This window comes from Myotis yumanensis, unplaced genomic scaffold (assembly GCF_028538775.1).
Source record: "Myotis yumanensis isolate MYYU_CA2020_CCGP unplaced genomic scaffold, mMyoYum1.0.hap1 SCAF_5, whole genome shotgun sequence".
Classification (NCBI taxonomy): domain Eukaryota; kingdom Metazoa; phylum Chordata; class Mammalia; order Chiroptera; family Vespertilionidae; genus Myotis; species Myotis yumanensis.
Genome location: NW_027223756.1, coordinates 8,552,327 through 8,568,591, shown reverse-complemented (window position 1 = coordinate 8,568,591; position 16,265 = coordinate 8,552,327). Strand labels below are relative to the sequence as shown.

The window sequence follows — 16,265 nt, the reverse complement described above, 5'->3', positions numbered from 1 at the left end:
GCTGCCACTCACAAACAACTTTTGAGCCTAAGAAGCTCCTGAGTGTTAACAGGAAGTAACCTGGAGCAGACAGGGTGAGGTAATGGTGCTACCAAGTACAAGGAGGAAGGACAGCTGGTCTCAGGTCTCCCACGACCCAGGACGGTGATGCCATCTCCTGGCAGTGGCCCACGATCATCCCCCTTCTTTCTGGATAAAAGCCCTCAGGAGGGCCGAGCCCAAGGTCCTCCCTCACAAATTCGCCTTCACCTTTGCTCCTTCGCTGACAGCTGTGCCAGGAGGCCCCAAGTTCTGCCAGTTTCTGCTGCAGGCAACCAGCAGACTCAGGCCCTCCTGCCAAGGGGAGAATTTGCCACGTTAGCAAGTGAGATCCCAGTCACATCTGAGCAACGGGATATGTGTCCTAGTGACAGAAATGCGGATTTACTCTCCTGACCTCATGCTGTGCATCCCGTGCCCTCGGATGCGCTCTGCGGGCGGCGGCTCCCTGTCTTCTTATGAACCTGCCAGTCTGCATCAGGCGCCTGCAGACTTCCTTGCAGTGAACGGAGGAGTCAGCAGGCATTTGCAAAGCCTTTCTTCCACAGCACCCACCAAGCTGGGGGTCTCGAGCAGCCCAGAAGTCAAAATGCACCTGACCCTCTCCCACTGAAAGAATACATGAGGGTCCCTACCCTTTATTCCAAATCATGGAGGGACTGAACTTACTCATGCATCTGACAGATGCTTAATATGTGCCTGCTATGAGCCAGGCTCTGTGCCGAGTGCCAGGAAGACCATGGTGAGCAGGAGGGCCATGGCCCTGCTCTCAAGAGCTCCCTGCTGATGGAGGTACAGGATAAGCAAGTGGGAAGTTCAAGTTCAACCCAAAATGCTGTGATGTGGGCTTTGAGTGCTGTGGTCATTATAAAGGAGAAGATGAGGAAGTTTATGGAGCAATGAAGTATGGATCTAAGAAAATAGCCAGTGAGCATCGGGGAATGCGCAGAGTCCCATGGAGAAAGCGTGTAAAGGAACTACACGGAATAGTGTCTTTCCCTGTAGAATTTCATAGCTGGTGCAATGCAGTGAGCAATCTGTTCCGATTCGGAGCTGAAGGAAAAATGGCCTTTCTTTCCTGGTAACTTGTGCCTCTCCTGTCCTCCTATAATTGTGCTTATTATTCCAGTTATTGTTTCGTCTGCAGTGTCTGGTTATTACTATTCCCCTTGCACGGCTTTCTCATTACTTTAATGCTATTTGTTGCGGGCTCGATGCTCTTTAATTATGATTCCTTTTTATTTTACTTTTATAGAAGGTCTTTCATTGACTTGCGCTGCTTCCTTGGGTGGTTGGAAAAGCCGCCTTGCATTTCCCAAGAGATCCAGGGCCTCCGAGGACTGTGCTTTGACACTGGCTCCTTGGCTGGTCTATTTGGTTCTGAACTTGAGGCCCCAACCGGCAGCAGACACTCAACACACCAGAGCCGTGCACGTTGGGTACTGCGTATTGAGTAGCTATTAGAAATGACAACTCCTGCTGCTGAGCAGCTGTCAGGGGAGGCCCGGAAATGGCACAACCATGGGAACCTAAAGTCTCCTCTCATTCTCCCTATAGGCTGGTTTCGGCTCCTACCCAGCTTCTGTGGAGTCTTGAAAACAGAGACCAGGGATCTTCCATTTTCCTCCTCTTAACCTGCAAATGTACCCACTACTCAGTCCTTCTTAGGTCTCCAACTCTCAACTCAAATTATAATCACCGTCGTCATTGCTGACGTTTATTGAGTTCCTACTGTGTGCTAGCCTCTGTACGAAGCAACTGCATACCTGTCATTTAATCATCAATAGCTCTGTTTTATGAATGGCTATTACCCCTTTCATAGATCGGACAGTGAAGCACAGAGAGGTTCAGTGACTTGCTCAAGATCCCTCAGCTGGCCCTGGCCGTTTGGCTTCGTGGATAGAGCCTCAGCCTGTGGACTGAAGGGTCCTGGGTTCGATTCTGGTCAAGGGCACATACCTTGGTTCCAGGCTCCCGCCCTGGTCAGGGCGACCAATCGATGTGTCTCTCTCACATCGATGTTTCTGTCTTTCTGCCTCTCCCCCTCTCTTCCACTCTTCCTAAAAATCAATGGAAAAAAATATCCTCGGGTAAGGATTAACAACAACAAAAATCCCTCAGCTAGTACGTGGTCTTGTTAGGATTCAAACCAGGCCTCTGGCCAGGACCCCTGATGCCAGCCCAGCCCTGAGGTTAACCATGGGGGATGTGAGACAGAAGGAAGATGTGCTTCGCAGGCAGTTTTTGTGTGGCCGCCCACTAGGATTTAGGTCGGAGCCCAAGACAACATTTTCAGGAGCGGAAACTAGGGTTTACTAGGTAGCAAGTGCAGAGCCAGCATTTGAAAGGAGGCCTGTCTACCTTCAGAGCCTGCTGCTCTGAACTCCTCTGTCCCCCCACCCCACTCAGCCAGGTATGTCCCATCACCTCCCACATCCCGTCGCCTGCCAGCTCCTGTTTGGCAGGCCTCCGACACGCTCTGCCATTTATGCTCTGTCTTCACAGCCACTACCCTGTCCGCTTGGCCTCAGATGGCATTCCTCCACCTCCTCGGCTCTCAGGACCTGTCACTGCTCTCCTCAAGCACCTCCAGATGGAGACCTGCTGCCACCCCCATGTCACAGGGCCCTTTATCTGCTGCCCCGATGCGGGCCCAGGCCTGCAACCTCTAAAACCTGGCCACTGACGGCGTGGCTCATGCTTCTCCTATTACCAAACAGAACTCACTTCCCAGGGCTTAAATCGGGCAGCCCTCCCCCAAGTTGAATTGCTTCTGGAGGTGGAAACTTTGTTTTCCTTTTTAAACTACTAGGTACGTCGCAGAGCAGCCTTAGGAAGCAGTGACTCGCCCAGGCACACACATCCTCGACCTGCACGCCAAGTTGGGTGCCTTAGGAAAACCTTCGTGTGGGAAGTAAAGGGGTCCTTAGAGAGGAGGCCGACTGAACGGTTGATGGGAAAGAGGGTGCTCCGCCCTGTCCTGTCTCTTTAAATGGGCTGAGTTGAACAATTTCCCCTTAATAACAACACTGATAGCAAAATCTTATCTATAGACTCTCATCTATAGATTTCTCACTGTGTGCCAGGCACGGTGCATAGTCCTGGACAGACATTACTTCATTTCATCCTCAGAAAAACACTGTGGGGTGGGAATCCCAGGATTCTCATCCCATTTGAAAGATTAAAAAGTCAAGGCTGAGCATAAAGTGTCTGTCATCACACCGCTGGGGAAAAGCGAAGGGGGCCCTGGCAGGTTGGCTCAGCTGTTGGAGCATCTTCCCGTACACCAAAAGGCTGTGGGTAGATCCCCATCGATGTGTCCCTCTCACATAGATGTTTCCCTCTCCCTTCCTCTCTCTCTAAAATCAATAAACATATCCTCAGGTGAGGCGTAAAAAAAATAAAAATAAATAAAAAAATTCGGGCAGCCTGACAGCAGTGAATAAACAGACCCTCCATGTCTTCCGGAAACTTCCATGCATGTGGACACCAATAATTTGCAAACTCATCTCGATGCTTGAATCGCAATCAGAATGAAAAGCTACTTCAGCCTGGACTGGAGCTGCAGAAAAAGCTTACTGTATGTGCTGAAGAATTTAAATATTCATTATGTAATTAATGCGGTTCAGTCACACTCGCGCGCACACACACAAGGAAAAACACCTTAAGACTTTTTTAAAAACCGCTTAAGCACTTATCGATTGAGAACTTTTATAACTCTCGAAATGGAGGCGTCCCCATATCTCTACAGGTATTTTAAATGAATTGAATTAATCATAGGCTTAAAAGTCTCTTGCGATCTTCGTTAACTTCCCTGGGTTTAATTAAAACATCTGTGCACTTTTAATTTATCGATTCATCCAACTCATATGTCATGTTTTTAACACACCCCAGCATGCTCTGCATCATTTTTAACCCGATTTCCACTTAACTAAAGCAATTAAATTCACCCCGGATTAATTAAAGCGTCTATACTGCCGCGCTTAAGTCAGCATGTGCTTCTTTCCCCACGTGGCTCCTGACTGTCATACATCTGACACACCTGATGAGGTTTTTGTCCTTCTAGAAATTCTTTCCTGAGTCGCTTTCCCGCTTATTAATGTGCCGTTTGACACGACGGGAGCGAGGAAGCCGGTGCACCTGCACTCTGCCCCTGTCTGTCAGAGGCGCCCTTTGCTTTCCTCTCTTCATGGGGTCCTGCTGGATCTTGCCCCCACTGAGACCAGCTAGAGATGGAGGAGACGCGAGAGTGTCTGAGTGTCCGAGTGGGGGGCCATTCGGGGTGAGGTGCCCATCGTGATCAGAATGGCTGGTGATCTTCGCATTTGTAGTTGCATCATCATTCCTTAGTTCTGCTTTCTAACTTCTTCACCACATGAAGTCTTTACTGCTGTGCCCATTTAAGAGGGAGGGAAAACCGAGGTACTGAGGTCAACAGGCTTCTCTCTGGGGTGCATTGAGCCAGGGAGCTATCCAGACGGTGGCAAACTGTGACCCCACCAGCTGTGTTTCACAGAGCAATTCCCTCGGCCATGACAGCCCTGAGCTTATCCGTCTTTCAGCTGTTTCCTTTTTTTTTTCCAATCTGATAAGCCAAGGATTCTCTCATTATTATTTTTATCTATACTTAATTCCAAATGAAAGTGCGTGTCTTTTCATACTTTTATTGGCTTTTTATGTTTATGTTTATATGTCCTCTACCCTGGTTTTCATTCCTCTGCCCTTTTATTGATTAGAAAACACCCTTTGTGTATTTCAGATATCAAACTTTATTCTGTAAAATGCGTTAAAATGTATTTCTTCCTGGTGTCGTTCATCTCTTAATTTTGGTTCTTCGTCATACAGAAGATCTAAAATTCATGTAATCAGCTCTGATCTTTCTCCTTTTCCTTCTTAGTTTCTAGAATGTATGTTTCCTTACATATCCCCCTTCCCAAGAAAATAAAATTAGCTTTAATATTTTTTCTAATAGTTCTGTAGGGTTTTTTCTAGTTACATCTTTAATGTATCTGGAAATAATTTTGAGTGTAGCATACAGTAGAGGTCAACTTGATTGTCTACCAAATGGGTTGCCAATAGCAGGAGCCTCGGAAGAAGTGAGACTCGCTTTACTAACACTGCTTTGCTCAGCGCCCAGCGCGGTCCAGTATGGAAAGACAATGGGACACAGTTTTGGCTTCAATGACACTGAACTCCATTTGTATCATCTCCGTGACCCAAACATTACATCCTCAATTGCTTCAGGGGAATCAAGGCATCTTCATTTCTCCTCATTTTCCCCTCCCACCTAACCCAGCTCTAACACCTATTAGGTTATTCATGAATATTATTCACTAACTGCGATGCCAGGCAACCAATTGTTAGTGCTATTTTGACAATTTAGCTGGTGTACGAGGTTCAAATATTTTCAAGTCTCTTTTCCAAATGGGTTTTCAATCAGATTTCAAGCCATTTTTAGAGGAGACATTATTTGAAATTCCCTCTGCCTGTATGATTAAGCCTCTTCAACCATTGCTACTTTCCTTCAGATATTCTCTCTACTGCAACTCCAAGTAGACAGGACTTGCCTTACTTAAAGCAGCAGACATGAGTGGCTTGTCCTGTTACTTCCCACCAAGTAAATACCACTGATAACTCATCTCATCCCTTACAAAGAACTTTGGTGGAAGGAAAGTAATCTCTAGCTTGATCATTAGAATGAGCTTTACTCCATTTAGGTGGATCTAAATTGTGTCATTTTTTTGTCATTGGCCTGTTAACTTGTCAGTCGTCAGTGACAACAGTAATTTATTTGTCTTCTACAGGAGCCTTAGAGCTTCCATTTACCAGGTTTAGTGAAACGGGAATAGTCACTTTGTACAAACATTTTAATTAATTTTAAGTAGAAGCTCGAATGCACGATGTTCTCCTGAAAGCCTTTAGGAAGAGGAGAGAGGGGTGGGGGACATAAAACACTCCGCACGTGATTCCAGAACCGCCTACTGCTCACAGCCAGGGAAGACTGAGGAAGGAACAGATGAGAGCTCTCTGATGCTCTTCTGTGGTGGTGGGTGTGTGTGTGTGTGTGTGTGTGTGTGTGTGTGTACGCACATTTGAGAACTACGACATTTTTCATGCTATTAACCCTTGAATTCCGTTTGGAAATACGGGTTGGAATTCATGAGAAAACACCCGTTCATGGCAAACCAGGTGACAGCTACTGTTTTGAGTCCTTGAGCACCGATCTCACTTACTACTTCATCAACTCTGAGCGACGATTTTTTAAAGGGGAAATTGGGTCTCAGAGAAGTGCAGTAATCTTGCCAAAATCCCACAGTAAGTGATGGGCTAGGTCTTGTACCCAGTTCTTTCTAGCACCCAAACCCTTGCTCTTGCCACTCCTATTCCATATTATTATTGGGCAAGGTGTTAAGTCAGAATTGTCTGTCCTGTAACTTGATATTTAAAAAATCATATGAAAACCGGTTTGGCTCAGTGGATAGAGCGTCGGCCTGCGGACCGAAAAGTCCCAGGTTCGATTCCGGTCAAGGGCATGTACCTTGGTTGCGGGCACGTCCCCAGTGGGTGATGTGCAGGAGGCAGCTGATCGATGTTTCTAACTCTCTATTTCTCTCCCTTTCTCTCTGTAAAAAATCAATAAAAAATCATATGGATTTCATGATAGTAAAAGTATGAGAAGAGTTATTACTACAGGACGTTTCCATTTCACATCCAGCCTCTGAAAAGAGGTCTAGGCTGAGCCTTCCATACCGTAATGTCTGAGAATGAATGTTACCCAAGGCCCTCTCCATGCAGGTCAACTGAGTGACCACTAGGGGGCGCTCATCTGGCATTTGCACTCTGCCCTGATGGCAATGGATTACTAGAGAGCTTCACTCCTCTTTGACCGGCCTTCTGCTTTTTAACGTGACATCAACCGAGCCACGAGTGCCCCACTTTCCAGAGAACATCACAGTGTTTTGCATTTTTTACCACACTCCCGGTGAGCATGCTGCAAACATACTGAAGGAAGGCTGCATTTGACTGGGGAGAACTCTCTGACCTGCCTATCCTCCTTTTTTTTTTCCCTGAGTAATTTAAATAGGTCACCTTTTAAATTTGATTTCCTAGGCACCTGATTTTAAATAAAATCCATTCTTACCTTCTAGACAATCCTAGTTTTTTTCACCGCTTAGAGTGTATGCAGAAGAGAAACCATTTCAATAGGAATAAAGAAAATAATCCGAACTGGCTTTTATCAAGGAATAAAGACAATAATTATTTGCTCCTTTTTTTCGATCCTCTTCCACCTCTCGGTGGAATAGACCCTCGGTCATAGGTCAGCTGCTCAGATGTTTTTGTTTTCGGTCAGTTCCCCAGAAAAAGGGAAGGGGTTTGCTGCAGACATTGGTCTGTCCACATCTTTCATTTGTGGCTATGCGGTGCCTGCCCATAACCTTCCCACGTGGGAATCCCTGATTATCAGAAACATAGGAGAAAGATTTCCTTAATCAAGTCAACATTGATGAGTGCAGCACCAGGAGGAAATCAGCCGCGATAAACCAGGTCCTGTCTTCGCGCAGTTTACCATGTCTTTGAGAAATCAGACACTCGCAGAGGAAAGCTAATTACTGTAAAACCTAAACAGAAACATGACAGTAAGAGGGGTTGATAGGGCGGGCGGGGCCGTTGACTAGGGAGTGATCTGATCAGATGTACAATCGTTTCGTGGGATGGGGAGACATTCACCACATGTTGAATTCTTGGACCCTTTGCATTGCAAATCCCAGGGAAACCAGGACATAGTATGACATCTCTGTGGGTCATTTCTGAAGGTCTCTGAATGCCAGGTCCATAGCCCAGAGCCATATCCCCATTTTAGACTCACGGAGAAGCCAGGTTGGAAATTTAGATTCTTTATAAACCGATCCGGAGGTGAGAAGTTCAAAGCCTGAAGGCGACCACTGCAATCCCACTCTCCATCTCTAAAAGGGCAGAATTGGTACAACTGAGGCCAAATGGGTGAAAACTGTGGGCAATCTCCTACCAGACAGTCCCTGCTGGCTTTCAGCTTTCTTCCCATCAACAGATGCAGAGGGTCCCGGCTGAGACAGGAACTGCTCACGACACCACAGCTCCCGCCTGCCCTCCTCTTTCTGGTTTCTGTAATAGGCCAGGCACACTCATCCTTATACTTGATTACACTCCACCGACTTGGAGCTAGCTGCAGTTATTTCTTCATAGTCTAGACAAGGAAACTGAGGCGTAGAGAGATGGTGGCACAACTGTGGCCCATCCCCCTTCCTTTCTAGGGAACATAATAGCAATAGGAATCAACTAATGGGGGGAGGGTGTGGGGGGAAGAATCAGCAAAGCGGGTTCTCAACCCCCAAAGCAACAACAGCAGCATGAGAGCCCGTACAGCTTAGCAAGGGGCACAGCTTCAAGTCGAGCCAACCTGGCTTCCAACCCGCTCATGGGTTCGGTGACTTGGGCCACCTGACTCTGAGCCTCACCTGTCAAACCTGTGAATCTAGCTTCCACCTTGTAGAGGGATTATGATGACGAGGATGATGGTAAGAGTAATTGCACATAAAGCGTTGTGCGCCCAGCCTGGCACATAATAAGCATTGAATTGTCAGTGACTGCTGCTGTCAGTAGAATTTTGCAGTGCTGGTGGTGCTGGTGGTGGTGATGGTTACTGATCATTTGAAGATGCCTCTGTACTTCCCCGGATGGCAAGCTCAGCTGAAACGCCAGGCAGGCTCCGCCTCCCGAGACCAACCAGGCCCTTCAGGCGCTGGCCCCCCGTGACCTGGTGCTCTGTCTCTGGTTTTGCAGCCGCCTGCCCTGTGCTGTGCAGCGGGAACGGACAGTACTCCAAAGGGACATGCCAGTGCTACAGCGGCTGGAAGGGCGCCGAGTGCGATGTGCCCATGAATCAGTGCATCGACCCCTCCTGCGGGGGCCACGGCTCCTGCATTGATGGGACCTGCGTCTGCTCTGCAGGCTACAAAGGGGAGCATTGTGAGGAAGGTGAGCTCCGTGGGGCGGGGCCGGGCTGGGCTAGTGGGGCGGCAGGCGGGGCTGGGGGGCGGGGAGTGTGCAAGCCCAGACTTTGACTCACCGGCCCAAGTCCCAGGCTCCATGCTCTGCAAAGGCAACTTCAACATTTTGCACAGAAAACTTCAAACTCTTTGGCTTTATGGACTTCTTTATTTTTAAGAACTCAAAGTTTGCCCTAGCCGGTTTGGCTCAGTGGATAGAGCATTGGCCTGTGGACAGAAGGATGCCAGGTTCCATTCCAGTCAAGGGCACGTACCTCAGTTGCAGGTTCCTCCTTGCCCGGGGCCCAGGGCGCATGCAGGAGGCAACCAATTGATATTTGATATTTCTCTGTTTTTCGCTCTCTCTTCCACTCTCTAAAAATCAATGGAAAAATATCCTTGGGGGAGGATTTAACAAAACAAAACTTGAAGCTTTGTTTTTCCATCATATTTCACATTCAGGATTACTTTGTATTCATTTCAGGTGTGCAGCACAGTTAGATGGACTTTTAAGTAGTAGAAGACAGAAGGCTTGTGGAATGGTTCTGGAAGGAATGTGTGGTTTTTCTTCATGTTAATTCGCTCCTTTTCGCTTTCGCCCTTTTTTCCCCTCTTTAAATTGCTTCCTCTGCCTTTGTCTTTCTGTCTTCTCTTTCCCACTGTCTTTCCTCCTCCCCTTCCTGCCTCTTTTCTTCCTTCCCCTTCCCCTGTCTTCCTCCCTCTTTTCTTTTGCTTTATTTAAAGAGCTCTGCATTGGGACTCCCTAAACCTATCCTGAAAAGAAGAAAAAATCCTTAATCCCCGCACCCAATCTTTCAGTCTTCCCCAAAGCTGTTTGTTGTTACTGTTCCTGGTAACCTAAGAGCCATATACTAGTGTATGTCTGTGCAAATACCTCTGAAAATGAATACCACTAGAAAGCAGTCAGGCCTGAAAGACCACAGGTGTCCCTGTCACTTAGAATCGCCCTGTAGGGGAAGTCGTCCTAGTTGCCTACCATCACAGGGTGGGGGACAGTGGTGGGTGTGTGGCGGGAGGGCTGGCAGGTACTGACCAAGAGCTCACTGGGGCACATGGGGAAGTGGCCTCTAACACTGTGGGTAAACGTCAGGGGGTGTCATAAACTGACTCCAGTCTTACATAACTTGAACAGAGACCAGGAGAAAGAGCCCTTCTCTGAAGTGCTCAGAAGCCACTCTGACTAGTCCTGAGGACTCTACTTAGTTCTTTCAGAAGAGTTAGTCAGTACCAAGGTGTTGGGAGCCCCTGTGGTACCTGTAAGGCAAGGGAACTCAGTCCAGCTGCCTCCAGCCACCCTGCTCTGTGTGTGCCCTTCTAGAACGTGGTATCTCTGGTTGTCCATCTATTGCTTCTCACATGGACTTTTAAGTAGTGGAAGACAGGTCCTCTCTGCCCCTCACCTACTCCCCTACCTTTGAATCGGTTTAGTGGCTGTCTTCCAGCTGAGCACACATTCTCTAAGTCCATCTCCCAGTGAAACATCCCCCCACATTTCAAACCGCCATTTTTTCTCCCCTGTTCCCAGTGAAAAAAAAGAATTGTCAGCTGACCCAACAATTAAGGGGAAAAGTGAAGTCCCCAGTGGACTCCATGGGAAACAGCTAAAGATGTCCAGGGGATCACCCAGGATGTCCCCACAGAAAAGATCCAGCTGGACACCTATGCCCGTGTTCTCTCTCAGCTGTTGACTGCCAAGGTGATAAGGAAGGACCTCAGGTGCTATGACGTTCTCAGATGCAAGTTCTCCGTTGTCCCATCCCATTAACCTATGGATCTCCAGGCTTCTGTACAAAATAGCCAACCATGACAGCCCTTACCACAAAGTAATGACGGTGGCTTAGCCTTAGAGACACACACAGACGCTCCCTCTGTGAAATCTCCCATTTCACCGTTTTTAGATCTATGGCTACAGGGAGTCAGCTTCCATGACATCTTCTTCTAAGATCGTTCTAATATATCAGTGGTAATGCCCTTAATGGGGCCCAGAAGTCTGACCCCCGGATCTTCACTTGTTCAACTCGATAGATACTTTTTCCCTCTTTATAAAAGGTAGCCTCCCTCTGTCTGCATCATAAAACCAAATTGGGAGTAGGGATGGAGGAAGTCCTGATCTAATAATCCTTCTTGAGAGGTTAAAGTTCTTAGAGATAAATGGACCGCAGGAGGCAAAGCTGCACTCGCTGAAAACAGGGGAGAGGCCAATAATGTGACCAGAAGGTTAAAGCCACCTCTTGCATCCATCATTTGGAGAGGAAAGTGCTAGAGCTATGACATTGCCCACCTTAGAATTTTTTCCCTCCAGTAAAGATTGTGCATATCTGTCTGAGTGGAATTTCAAGTGACTCCTCATCTTCCACACTCTCCCGACCAGTCTTACTTAAATGCCCAGAATGAATTAGCCATCCAACAAAACAAGGAAACCACTCGGATCATTACAAAGGGATGAAATCTCATCTATTGATTTCTCCTCCCCAAAAAGAATGAACCGAGTGATTCATATGCTGTTTTCAAAATGGGAAATGGAATCAGAAAGTCCGGATCAGCACTTTTTTCCTTCCATTTAGCTTTTTTATTTCTGATATTCATCACAGTCATAACGTTCAAACAATTTACCTGAAACGGCCGTGGCAATGAAATCAATAGTTGCCATCCTCCATTTTTTGCTGCATAAACATTGTTTTACTATTAACACATTTGCCAAAGAAAATGAAAGGACATGTTCGTGAGGTTTCATGCGATGATGTCTGGGGGAGTGGGAAGGTGATGAGTGAGGAATTGACATGTTAGTTGATGTCAGCCATGTTTTCATGTCAGTTTCACCGTTGAGTCATTTTTCAATGACATTTAACTTCATAAATGTAATTCATGGTTCTTCAGGGGTTTATAGTACTTATTGTTTGTGAAACTCCTTGACCTCCTTTTTTATCCTCGGGGATGGAACTTGCATTCACAACCCTTTTTCGTCAAACCTACAGAGGGCTCAAGACTAAATGAGTTCTAATGATCTCAGCTGCCGGGGGGCTGGTGGTGGAAGGCACATGCTACTTAGCTGGTAAAGGCCACTGTCCCCCTTTTAAGTATAACACTGTTTCTATTTATAAAGCTTCGTAACATGCCATCGTCCCTCCCGCCTGCTAAAGACTCTGAGGATGTGGCCACAAGACCCTCATCTGAAATTGGAACCAAATTTAAAATTCATAGTGAAACTGCCCCTCTTAAAGTCCACACTTAGTTATTCCATCAGTTGCTATAATTATATAGCACAATGGGGCATATTTACTGGTATCCTGACCAGAGAAAGGGTTAGCTCATATTTCTAGATGTAATAAATGGTTCCTTTTATGACATACCAGTCCTGGCTAATAAATCTCAGTGGATTTTCTTCCTCCCTTCATACCATAATTCAGGATAAAGAAGGGTGAGCTCATTTATCTGGAAGAAAAAAATGTCATTTTATTTATTTTTTTGTATATTACTTTTGATTTCATCCTTTTAAGAAAAAGATTGGGATATAGTTTTTTAGTTTTTTGAAAGCTCCTTGCTCTTGGCACCTCCCCAAACCTTTTAAGTGGGTAATTATAAATGAAGGATAATTTTGGAGGCACATAGCACATAGTGTTTTTGTGTACATTTCGATTTTGCTATGTTAGAAATGGGGTCAGAATAAAAACTAGAACTCAGGGATTTTCTTTTACTAGAAGAGTATGGAAAACGTGGATTCTGAATGAATTAGTTTATATTTTGCAGATCCCAAATTGCACAGCATTCTTCCTCAAAGCAAGAAGTCATTAACACCATTTTTCTTATCAGTCTTCACACTGGAAATTTGTCCCATTAACAACAAATGCTTATAGCAACATCTGTCATTCCTTCTTCCATGTAGCAATTGTGTATTGAACACCTACTATATCCCCTTAACACGTGCTAGGCAGAGACAACAAAGGCATTGCACAGCCTCTTTGCAAATGTCTTCTGTGTAGTCGAACCTTTCATTCATTTACGTGCAGATGTGCTCCACATTCTGAATGGAGCAGATCCGAAGGTATCAGAAAGGGTTCATTTCACCAGGAGTTATAATCCCCAAGACAATGACTTCAACATTAAAGTGATTATAATCAGAGCAAGTAACATCATCAGAACAGCTTCAACTAATAGTAAATCACTCAAATTCACCTGTCTGAGAATGTATACCTGATATTTAAAAAAATAAATAAATAACAAAACAATGGTAGCTTCTGTTTCCCCGTGGCTCAAATAGTTGCAAACTGATTTCCACAAATAATATCTTCCTGAGAATATCCTAATGGAATCCCGAGAAACACCTCTTAACACTGAAAATGCTTGTTTTTGCCTCAAGGGAGGGGTGCTCTTTGGAAACTTCATAGAATATTGCGATTTCTAACAAATCCATGTTCCTCAAGTCTGATGTCCACGTGGCATGGATAAGCTGAATAATGTCATATTTAGAGCTAATGCACACCATTTGAAAACGCATCATTATAGTGTTTACCATAAGAAAGAGAAAAGACACTGTCCTACGAAAAGCTGGGACCCCAAGGGCTTGCTCTCTCAGTGTCATGGTGAACGATTTCCAGGCCAAGAATCTTGCATGTTTTAATCCTGGCATTGGGCAAGGAGAGAAAATGAAAATCTTCTCTGAGAATCTGAACACAAGATGGCATGCACACACTGGAGGGAAGGAATGACACAATCCGTGTGGTCCAAATCACTTCAAGAGGAAAATTGGAAGAGGTCTCAAGCTAGGTGTGCCCCACCCCCCAGGTGATGGCGGAAGCAAATGCTTTCATCAATAGGCCTGTTTTCCAAGCTGTTAAAAATGGAGGAAAGATACGTTTTGGTCAAATAAGGCGATGAGACCTCCCTATTTTTCTGATCTACAAAGTAACATAGAGCCCCCTGCGAGACTATCCACCATTTGCCATTCAAACTCCATTGTGTGCAGAGCTCTCTTCTCCAAATTCCTAGGAATACCTAAGGAAGCTGGTCTTCTAAGTTGACCACCCTTGGCTGGCTGGATGTTGGAAGTTTGGGATTGCATCTCATGCACAAAGTCCATCCTCAAGAATTGCCTTTATAGCTCACTCCTCTTCTCACTTTGAGTTGATTTCAGAATAATAATCTTCAGGTGACCCACTGGATATATATCCACTCTCATTATTGAGATGGCCAAACAATCAGACCATGAAATTGGCAAGAACAACAAAATCTAACCATGAAGTAGTTCGATTGGCTGTCTAGTGGAAGGTTGGTGCCACAGCCGAGATTCACCCATCCAGTCCACTCACGATTCTCTGTGGGGAGGTTACCCCGTTGGATTATTTCCACACCCGACTTCAATTCTTCTATCCTGCACGTCTACTAACTCCTTCAATAGGTGTATGCTCAGAAAATGAAAACTCATTTCAGGCTTAGCCTAAGTGACACAGTTTAGAAAGTCAATCGTTTATGAATTGTATTGACTTTCTTTTTAGTCTTTTGTTACCTTCTGAAGTCAAGTATGAGTGAAGCTAGAATGAGCCTCTCTACTTTCTCTTCAATAATGAGGGGTAATTGGGTTTGGCAATGCCACACACATAGGTATCAACATATTCATGTTCCATCTTAGAAACTCTGATAGGTTCCACTAAGGCACCAATGTTTATAAATGCAAGGTTCTCAAGGTTGAATGGCACGCCCCTCTATCTGATTCATCCTAGTTCTGCTTGAGGAAGTCCCTTTTTTCTCTCACATTCTCTTCAAATTTGAGATTTGGTGTTTTGACAAATAACAAGTCTTGAATTCTTTAAGGGACCACGTCAGTATTACCTGGCTGTTCCACTTGCTTGCAGGGGGATAGGAACTGGTGAACCACTGGTGCATTCAGCTGGTATCTGGTGTCTCGTGGCCCATCCCCCATGAGTGATGGTATTTTCCTCTTCGTCTTTTCCAGTTGACTGCTTGGATCCCACCTGCTCCAGCCATGGGGTCTGTGTAAACGGAGAATGCCTTTGCAGCCCTGGCTGGGGTGGTCTAAACTGTGAGCTGGCGAGGGTCCAGTGCCCAGACCAGTGCAGCGGGCACGGCACCTACCTCCCCGACACGGGCCTCTGCAGCTGCGATCCCAACTGGATGGGTCCCGACTGCTCCGTTGGTAAGCCGTGAGATCTTCTGCTCACTTTCCCCAACACGTGTGTCCTGTGTCCTCCCGTGAGCCCAAATGCATGGGCATCTACTCCTCACGCTCAGCTGGGGACATAGGGCCTTTGGTCCCTGGACTTTGGTCTCTTAACTCTCTTCTCCTCCGTCATGAAGTCAGTGAGAAACAAACAAACAAAAAAAGCCACTGCATAGGTTCTCGTGCCTCATTGGTCCATCCCTGCAAAGGGATGAGGGGCCCCGGAGGGATGCTTCCGTTTGCATTATGAATTTCCTTATGTGTGCTCCCTAAAGGTACCAGAAAGCCAAACAGAACAATTCAGTCCCAGGCAAGCTGAATGGAACATCCTATAAAACAGAAAAGAGGCTCCCTCGGGTGCAGCGAGAACCTTCTATAAAACTCCGCAGTACTCCCGTGGCAGGCAGATAATGAAGTTGTGCTGTACACTTTGTTTTCCTAAAATTAAGAGTGTGTGTCTTACCTCCCAAGTGACCTTACAATAGAATGGTTCAACAGTTCAAGCCAGCCCTAGCCTTCCTGGGAAGGGCTCCCCTCACACTGACAAGTGCCCATCCAAGCAAGTGATCATGGTCCCGCCCCCTTCCTCCGGTAGCAAGACAGCTGTCAGATTGCCAGGCAATCAGGAAGGGAATCTATGCGGAGCTTTGCCGACCGTGGGAAAGAAATGAATATTTCATTGCCAAAAGCAAAAGAGAAGCGTCAGTTAACATGGGCTGTTTTGGAAACCGCTTGAGTCTGGCTTCAGCTCCGATGCTGGTGGTCCAGGCCAAACCCTGCAAAGGATGAGGGGAGGGGAGCCCACTGTGCTGATGACACGCTGTGTGACCCTCCCCCGTGGTCTGATTTCCCCTCCTGGGCCCCACGAGCCACGCCCCCCTCAGTAGTCCGTCCTGAGGATGAATGTCCGGCACGTGCTTGTCCTCGCGTGAGAGGTCTGGAAAGCCAGAGAGTGCATATCTGTCTGTCTGTCTCCTCCCCAAGCACAAAAGACTTTGAGCTCC

General features: G+C 46.4%; 1 protein-coding gene across 10 annotated transcripts in view; it reads left to right on the top strand.

Moving 5' to 3' along the window:
• TENM2 (teneurin transmembrane protein 2) overlaps positions 1 to 16,265 on the top strand; it is a 1,191,402-nt gene that overhangs the window by 1,048,396 nt on the left and 126,741 nt on the right. For all 10 annotated transcript variants that reach the window (XM_070414454.1, XM_070414453.1, XM_070414452.1 and 7 more), the window contains 2 exons: positions 8,860 to 9,054; positions 15,037 to 15,237. In XM_070414454.1, the coding sequence (XP_070270555.1) occupies positions 8,860 to 9,054; positions 15,037 to 15,237 (396 nt within the window). The remainder of the gene's footprint in view (positions 1 to 8,859; positions 9,055 to 15,036; positions 15,238 to 16,265) is intronic.